A 9809-nucleotide genomic window follows, 5' to 3' on the forward strand; every position below is an offset into this window, starting at 1 on the left:
ACCTATATATTTTAGAATTGTTTAATAATTATATATACAAAACAGGGGTGGTTGTGGATAGAGTCGGTGGGATTTTTACTATCCAATCAATTCTTCATATTTTTATAAAATATAAACATTATCTATTTAGTTTTATTTCAAGCTTAGATATATCATGTTGGATTAAATTCTTATGGATATTGTAAATATTTTCAGGTTAGCTATGTTAATTTTTTTATTCTTTCACAATCCTAAAAAAATATTGGATTTTAATTATTAAAACAAGATAAAACTCTTAGAGTACATATATTAAAAATAATATAAAAACTATCATAATTTACATATAAAAATAAAATAAAAGTCCAAATGAACCCCTGATACACTTCTTAATCCTATATATATATATATATATATATATATGCACTATTATTTATAATATTTACATTTTAACTTAAGTCGGTCATCCTATTTGATCCTACTTGTTATTTAATTTTTAATTTTAATTTTTTTTATATTTTGAAATTATTTTAATGTGTTGGTGTTGAAAATATTTTTTTTTAAAATAAAAAATATTATTTTAATATATTTGTTTTTAGTAAAAATCACTTTAAAAAAAGAAATCAAAAGTTAGAATCCATAAAAAAAATAATTATATAGAGGTAATCCAGAAAAAGAAATAAAAATCAAAAGTTAAGATAAAACCAACCACTTACCTCGTTAATGACATCTACAAGAACGGCATTAGGATTTAAGAACATAGATACTTCGAGGGGTTTTGTATTATTCAAGATCATTACAAACACGATGAATAGTACAGTTTTATCTTAATAGTAGATGTCAGTATGCGAAACAATTACAAGACAACTGCATATCCTATCATTCAATCTGATAAACTGATTGCAAAGGTTTATTAGAAAAGAATGCCTTCAAGTTTGTGAGAATTAGCTGATATACTGCTTCAAATGATTCTGGGGTAGCAATAGCTCTGTGTGGAGACAACACTACGTTGTCCAGTTCAAATAGCTCTCTAGGCACATCAGGCTCATTCTCAAACACATCAAGACCTGCACCACCAATATCTCCTCGCAACAAAAACTGCACTAATTCTTTTTCATCAATAAGACCACCACGTCCAACGTTGATGATCACCCCTTTCTTTCCCAATGCTGTCATCACATCCTTGTTAATTATATGGCGAGTTTGTTCTGTCAGGGAACAACAAAGAACGAGAGCATCACTGTGTGCTGCAAGGTCAAGGACATTAGCATAGTAAGGAAATGGAACAGATGGCTTCTCCATTCGCGAATTGTAAGCGATGCTACAACCAAACGCCTCCAGTCTTTTTGATACTTCAAATCCAATACTTCCAAGTCCAACTATCCCAACTCGTTTTCCTCTTAACTGCAATTGCATTACATTTTATGTTACTTAGGAACCAATTTGCTACCAATGTGCTCTATCAACATCCAAACAGCAAAGAAAATGAAGCAACGCTGAACATGTATCTGTGTATACACAAATCAACAAAGGTAGTGATACCTTCCTGCATAACAAATATTATAAGCTAAACCCTGTATCTTTTTCTTTGTTTTTTTTATAAGACAATGAAAATTCATTAAACACCTTGGGAGCAAAAGGCAAGCAAACAAGGAGAAAGAAAATTTACAGTAGACAAGGGAAAAAAAGAGAGGAATTCGTAAGCAGACTAGAAACCTAGAAGAAAACAACTGAGACTAACAACAGGAGAGAAAACAAACCACCATCACAAAGCACAACTGCGGAGACCAAACAAAGCTAACAAAGAGACCCAAATAACAAGAAGAAGGGCAGAAGGTACCAGCAGCCTCAAGCAGAGTATGCACAAAACAAAAGCATGACAACGGTGGGCAGACCAAGAGAGAAAGGCAAACAACCAAATTGGTCAAGAGAAATCCCGCAAAAATACAGGCAACAAAACAATAAAGAAGCCTCCTGCAACTTTTAGAACTCATCAACCCTCAACATTGGGACGCAGTTGAGCTTCAGAATCCTCTTTAGTTTCTTTCTCAATTCAGCCTATAAAAAAGTCAATTATAGCATCATCCCCATTGTTTGGTCCACGACCTGGAGGTCCTGGACCACAAACTGAAAGGCAACCAACTTTCCAAGAGAGTCCAGCTTCATCTCTGAGAGCATTTGGAACAATTTTTGGACCAAGAGTTTGAACAGGATCTATAGGGTTCAATTCGGCTTCAGCAATAACATCTCTATTAATCGGTTTCTTGATCTTCCTTCTTTTTCCACCTGATTAGTGATGAGATTAACCCTTTGAGAAATAGACCTACAAATCTTCCTAGCCTTAGCTCTATTTTCCCCGTTGTTTTCGCCTAAGAATGAAATCTGAGAGAATCATATTAACTTCATGGTCAGAGCTAAGAGATTTACCATTACTATGAATGGAACACCTTTAGTTTTCCATAAGGGAGTTGGATGATGACGTTTAGCATACTCCACTCAGCATGTCCTTAGCACGTGGGGAAGATATTGATAAAGAAGCTTCATGCAGCTCAGCATGAGGAGATGGATGAGATTCCCCTTCAATAGATCCTTGAAAATCGTTCTCATGAGCTGCATATCAACGTCAACCCCCCCAAGTTCGGGCAACCAAACTACCAAAATTGTCACAAGTGCTCTGCTTGTGGAGATAAGGATTTCCTATCAGAAACTTTGTTTTTGGAAAAACAATTGACAAGCATCTTATCACAAGGCTCTTCCCTAAAGCTTACTTCATGGACCTCTCCATTAACATCATCATTATAGCTTGCTCAATGAAATCATGATCACATGAACTGATGAGAACTCTACCCACATCAAGTCTCTGCTTCTTCAATGTATACTCATTGAGGCTTATAAATCTTCAAAACAAGTTGGCTAAGGTAGAGAAGAACTTTGCATTCCACACATGGAGGGGGTGTGCCTTGACATCTTGGCCAAACAAAGCATTCACCACTTTTGGCACATGAATCCTAAGGCTCAACACTATAAAAACATGCGGTGAATAAATACTGATTCTCGATCACACACAACATTTCTTCACTTGAAGGGAAAGACAATAGCACCATATTGCCACCTAATAGGGTTAGCTTAAATGAGCTGTGACCTGTGATCATGAGCTGATCGTGAGCTGATGGGATGATTTAGGAGTGAGCATAACCAAAAGCCTCTCCTCCTTAGCCACTTAATGTCATTGTCTTCCACATCAAACACTAAACTCAGTTCCAAAGAGAGATCAGTCTGTTTCCTAAGACACTATTGTTAATGCAATCTTGAGAGCTTTTGTACAGTTTTAACCCTTTATGACATGAACACCTATTTTTTTAATTTTATAGCACAATTATTTTTATTAAATATTTATTTAATTGTTAAGATTTACAAAGATTTGTTTAGTTCTAATGTTAGTTGGATTCCATTAGCCATGTAATTTTTAACAAGGAATCTTTTTCCAATAAGGATTTTAGGTCTAAAACTAATATAAATAGGGATAATAGCTTATTTTTCATTAAAGATTATTGAATTACAACCTTTGTAGAAAATATCAGAGTTTTCTCTCTATTTCTCTATAGTTTTAGTTGTAATCTTAGGGCTTGAGAACTCTAATTTTTATTTATATTTACATTGCATCAATTAATATCAAAGTAGTTGCATCAATTAATATCAAAGTAGGTTGCTCTCTTTGATAGATGTAGACAGTAGCAACAGCCTACCCCACAATGAAGGAATGAAAGCCATCTGGAGCATTGTGGAAGCTAGATCATTTGGAGCAAACAATAACAACAATGTCAAATAGCTTAGAACATCTAGTTTGGCTAATGGGAGGCACAAATAAAAATTGTGCAGAGAAGATGAACATGCTTGGAGACTTACCTCAGGGCAAGCCTAACCCCATACCTATTTCTGAAGATACACCAAGACAATCAATTATCTACATGGAGGGTGTCGGTGAAGATGAATTTTATGGGGGTCATAAATCTTTAGCAAGCCAAGACATACCACCACAACCCGAGAGATAACAAGCAAACAAATTCTGGATACAAGTATAACTACCTCCCTTTAATTGAGATATGGATATAAAAGAGTTTCTTGATTGGATCACAAAATTTGACAAGGTTATGGAATGCATGGGTATCAAAGAAAAGAAGATGGTGAAAGCATCAGACAAGTACACAATTAAAAAAGAGGTGACAACTTATTACATTATGGATGTATATGAGAAAAATGATGAATGAAAGGTTCTTCAATCATGATTACAAGAAATATTTGTTTCAAAGATATCAAGATTGTTCGTAAGAAAATAAATTTGTCAACGAATATACTGTTAAATTTCAAAGGCTAACAAAACATAATCAACTTCAAGAGATGATGAATCAGTAGGTGGTGAGATTTCTTAGGGTGCTAAAGCCAACAATCCAAGATAATATTAGAGTACATATGTTGTTTACACTTGCTGAGGCAAGAAATATAGCTTTAAAGGCTGAGATGTTAATGAAGAAGATGGCTGGTAGCAATAGCAAATTTGATCCTTCCAGAAGGCTATACAATGAGGCTAGCAAATTCAGTACCCTTAACAAGGGAAAGGCAGTGCATACATCAAAGCAACCTTTTATGAGACATGAAGCTGCAAAACCTAGCAAAGCTCCCAGAATGCAATACGAACAAACCAAGCAAACCCTATTCCAAGCTAATAGCGGGCAAGTGTTTAAAATACGGAGAGGTAGGATACAGTCCTAGTGATTGTAGGAGACAAAAATTGATCAACATGATCTCATGGCAATATGAGCAAGAACCCTTAAAAAACAAGGGCAAGCTATGCGAACCTGATAGAGATGACAAAGAATACTTGTATAAATATGGTTAGGAAGATGCTACTAGCACCAAATGTTGCTAGAGATTCACAACAAAATAGGTTATTTTGTACTCGATTTGCCATAAATAATAACTTGTTTGATTTGATCCTTAATAGCATTAGCTGTGAAAATATTATTGGTAAACATATTGTTCATAAGTTGAAATTTCCATTAGATTCATATCTTGAACCATATAAAATTGGGTGGATTAAGACAATAGAAGTGATAAGGATAACTCAACACTGTAAGTACTTTTCCATTGAAATGTATATGGATGAGATTTATTGTGATATGGTAGAAATGAATGCATGTAGTTTTAATATTTGGTAAGCATTGGCAATATAATGTAAATGTTATACACTTGGGTAGAAATAACTTATATAAAATTAATAAGGATAGTGTGAAGTATACGTTTATACCACTAAAAAGGGAACCCAAACCCAACTTCTAAGTTAAATCATAAGCAACTTGAGGCATCAATTATTCCAGTTGATGATAAAAAAAGAGTTGGGAAAAATTCCCATTCCCGAATCACAAACACCTAGTGTTCTGCTCTGGTATCTAATATTCTTAGTGGTGAATTAGTTGCTCAAATTATAAGTCATAATTAATGTTATTCTTAAAGGAATAACCTAAAGTCACTAAACATGTTAAAAAGTTAGAGGAACATGAAGTAGAGGTGAAATTCACAAGACAATTTGAAGTCAGTGAATATGGTGAGTTTAAACCAACTAATGATGGGTAGAACAAGTTATTGGAATTGCTTAGGAGGTTAAAGTTGATCTAAAAGATGACTTCAATATGGATCTATCATCCATAACAAACAAAACCATATCAAATCAAATCAATCTCCTAAAATTACCAATACAGTCAGTGGTCAAGACATTGTTGTTAGGGATGGTCAAACACGTCATCTAAAGTTTCCATTATCTCAAAAGATGGTTTCATATGACCTTGATTTTTTGGTCATGAAAAGTTTTGCCTAGGTTCATACACTCTATATGAAATTGGATATAAGATATTTACAGCAAGCTATCTCATGCATAAATTGGTAACAAGATTAATTTAAAGTATCTATTCCTTTGAAGTAATTGAGTTCTATTTCTAACATTAACTCGAGAGCAAGCTTTTTACAAGTAGAGAGGACTGACGCACAACATTATTTTTTAATTTTATGGCATTATTAATTTTATTATAATATTTATTTAATTGTTAAGATTTAAAAGGATTTGTTTAGTTTAGGTATCCTAATAGTAGTTGGGTTTTATTAGCCTTGTTTCTTCTGATAAGGAATCTTTTCCAATAAGAATTTTAGGCTTAGAACTAATATAGATGGAGATGTCTAACTTATTTTTCTGAAAATATCATAGAAAAACCTTAGGACCTGATAACGCAAATTGCCAAACTCTAGTGCTGAATCGTCTGGTGATTGCAGTATGAATATGAGTTGTCTCCTTGCTGGACTCTTTGATAAATCTTGCAACATTGAGGCTCTGTCTTTCCTTTGTCGACCTTGAAAGAATCAATCCATATATTTTGAAAGCACTTGAGGAAGTTATGCTCATATTCTTTCTCATGAATACCACAAAACCACATCTAAGACCACTTCTGTTGAGCTTCTTAGGCATAAAGGCATCAACCAGACAGCTAAAGGGAGAAAAAACATATCAGAATTCACGAGGTTGGACGACATTAGGGAAGTTTTCGACATACAAGGATAATATTGGGCTTGGGAGCACACAAGGAAGAGGTGGTTAGATTAGGGGGAGAGGTTATGGGTGGCTGAAGAAGACGGGGAGCGGTGGAGGTGCGAAAGTGATGCACAGGATGGAAGAGCAAAAGGCTAGTGCAAAATAGGGCCATTGGGGCAAATAATCGAAAAGTTTGTGTGCAATACTAGGTAGGCTAGTCTTGCTGTGCCGAGGATTGAAATCAAAATCTCCTTAGTATTTCAACTACATAGGCGTAAACAAAGCATGGGAGCAGCTTTTTGAAAATAAAATAAAATTATATTGTATCTATAGTTGTGAGCATTGCTTTTCTTTTCAGGCCAATATCAGAGTCAATCTATCTATTATCTCAGTAGCAAAAGATTCAGTTATATTTCCTTGACAAATATTTCCAATTAATATCAGCAGAAAAAATCAAGATTTGACACACCATCATTCATGATTTCTCAGAATAAGAATATTTCAAACTTTCATCACTATAATACCCGCCTGTTGGTTTAATTAAATTTAGCATTCTGGTCAGGCTACGTTTTACAATCAGCTTCAAGATAAAAGAATATGTATAATTTCAATCAAAGAAATGAATTAAAGCAAACTAGATAAAGAAATAAGAAAGAAAGAACCTTAGAAGCTAGTGGATAATCTCCCTTAACAGGCCACAAGCCGGCATGAAGGAATCGGTCTGCAGCTGATATTCTACGCCAAACATCAATCAACAATGCCACAGCATAGTCTGCAGCATCCTCCGCGAATGCTGTACTAGCATTCGTCATAATAATTCCACGACGGCGACATTCCTGTATATCAATGTGATCAACGCCAGCACTAGACGCCACTATGAGCTCCAATGAAGGAAGGAGATTGAGAGTTTCTGCGGTGACGGGAGTATAGCCCACACAGATAAGAGCTCTAACAGATTGTGCATGATTGGACAGGAAGGAGCAGGCAGGTTCAGGTGAATCAGCTGGATCAAGGATGTGGAAGTGAGGCCGTAGGATGTCATTCAGTGGCAAGTTGAATGATGGGAGACGAAGCACGAGGACTAGATGGAGATCCTCATTTGACTGCAACCCTTCTTGATTTGCCTCTACAGCCATGGGCAAATCTTGGGGATCGGCGTTATTTCTCTCCATGTCGCTGTGTTTCTTGGAATGACCACTAGTATCGTGCTTAATTTGGTGTCCTTAAGGAATCTATGATTTAATAATTTATATAAAAATATTATATAAGAGATCCATAATTGGTCAAGCTGACACGTGGGGAAAGCTCGCACAAAAAAATATTATAACCCCTTAATAGGATGGTTCATTTATAAAATATAGTTGTGATCGAGAGCAGTTTCTAATTGGTGTTTAAACTTAGGATGAATTTTTTAGAAAAATAAATATTTGTTTAATTATTTTTCTTTTTTCTTTTCAAATTAGGAATTTTATTTTATTTTATTTTATTTTATTTTTTATTCAATATTATAGTAATATGCTTTTCTAGTTTTTTTTATTTAAAGGGAATAATTTTTCAGTTTTCTATTTTCTTATTTAGTATTAATAGGATTTTCTAGTTTTTTTTTATTTAAAGGAATAACTTTTCTATTTTCCTATTTAGTATTAATTGGATTTTCTAGTTTTTTTTTAATATATAAAAGGTTGTAATAACATTTTAGCTAGTGAGATTAAGATGAATAAAAATTAAGTATTTTAAAAGCTTCTTTATAACATGACATTTTTTGAGTTCAAAGATTTCGAGATGGCATTTTTTGTCTTTAAGGTTTTGACTTGTAATAATTTATGTTATTTTTCGCTCTTGTTTGAGTTAGTTGATATCAAAACTCAACGATTTTCGAGTGGTTAGTTGCTATGTGTTGTTAAATAATTATGGTTGAAAGAAATTGTAAAATATGATATGTTTGTGTAGGCGGGGATGAAGAGATTTTCCCTTGAGAAAAAGACATTAAAGAACCAATATGTTGTTTTCATCTGTGTCAATTGTTGTTATTGGAAATCCTGGTGGTGGAATTCACGATCAGATTGCCTATACAAAGATGTTATCTTAATGATTCATGATAGAGTGGTATGCACAAAAATATTGTGTTAAGAACTTGTAATGGAAAGGCTCTCATAAAAATATTATAAATCCAAGATGGAGTGAACTACAAACAATAAAATTTGTGATAGAGAATGTTTTTATTTAAGGTATAAACTCAAAGACGAGTTTTTTCCAACTTAGAGAGACTAGTGCATAAGCTTTATGGGAAAATAAATATTTTCTTTATTTTTTTTATCTTTTTCTTTTTAGTTTAGGAATTTTATCTTGAAAAAGTTTCACCGAGCCTATTATAGTTCAATTATTTTTTTTTTTTAACTTTGCCTTCATTGATTAATAAATTACATTTTATATCTTTAATCAATGAAAATTTTCAAATTAAACAAAATGATTAAATTATTCTCATATATATATTATATATATATATATATATATATATATATATATATATCTTTTTGAATCTCTTCCCCTTACTTCTTCCATTCTTTACTTTTTGTTTCATTTTTCTCTCGTCTCTTTTTTTTTTCAATCAAAATCCTATATTGACTTCAATAAAATAAAAAAAAAACCCAAATTAAAGCTTAGAAATAACCTATTTTTTTTACCTTGGTCAATTTATTGGTGAAGATGAAGAATAATTTGGTTTTATCGAGCAAGGAAATGAGTTACTTAAAAAAGTTGGTGGTTTAAAAAAAAGAGGTTGTGAATTCATTAATAAGGAGAACCCAAAATTAAATCAGGAAAAATCGTTAAAAGAAAAAATTAAAATGGATTAGAGAGATGGGTTTAAAATCGAAGAATGTGAATGATAATTTATTCAATTTTGTTTTTCTATTTCTCTATCAAGTCGATTCAAGAAGAGACATTTAATCAAATATTTTGTTTTTGTAGCTTTTTAACATTGACAATTATTAATTAGCATTGACAATTTTTTCCTAGTAATTTTTCTTTTTCAAATTTTATTTATTGATATTGATGAGTGCTGCGCTTATTTTTTCCACAACAGGGATGATGGGAGAGAGGAGTGTATCTTCATTTAGCCTTTTCCATTAATGGCAAGTGGAAGGTAGATTAGATGAAAGCAAAGAACAAAGAATGGAATGGATGGTTAGAGGCACAATGAGAGAGGGGAGTGATTATTTCTCTACACACTTCTTTTTCTTCTTTCTCATATATT

At 33.0% G+C, this 9809-nt stretch overlaps 1 protein-coding gene across 1 annotated transcript; it reads right to left on the reverse strand.

Moving 5' to 3' along the window:
- Nucleotides 1–720: 720 nt before the first annotated feature.
- On the reverse strand, nucleotides 721–7792 carry LOC118033788 (glyoxylate/hydroxypyruvate reductase HPR3). The gene is made up of 2 exons (XM_035038891.2): nucleotides 7216–7792; nucleotides 721–1380 (listed from the first exon to the last, which is right to left on the reverse strand). Exons 1-2 carry the CDS (start codon nucleotides 7723–7725, stop codon nucleotides 856–858), a joined length of 1035 nt encoding a protein of 344 aa, XP_034894782.1. The 5' UTR covers nucleotides 7726–7792; the 3' UTR covers nucleotides 721–855.
- Between the last annotated feature and the right edge of the window lie 2017 nt (nucleotides 7793–9809).

The sequence above is a fragment of the Populus alba genome, chromosome 1, assembly GCF_005239225.2.
Source record: "Populus alba chromosome 1, ASM523922v2, whole genome shotgun sequence".
Classification (NCBI taxonomy): Eukaryota; Viridiplantae; Streptophyta; class Magnoliopsida; order Malpighiales; family Salicaceae; genus Populus; species Populus alba.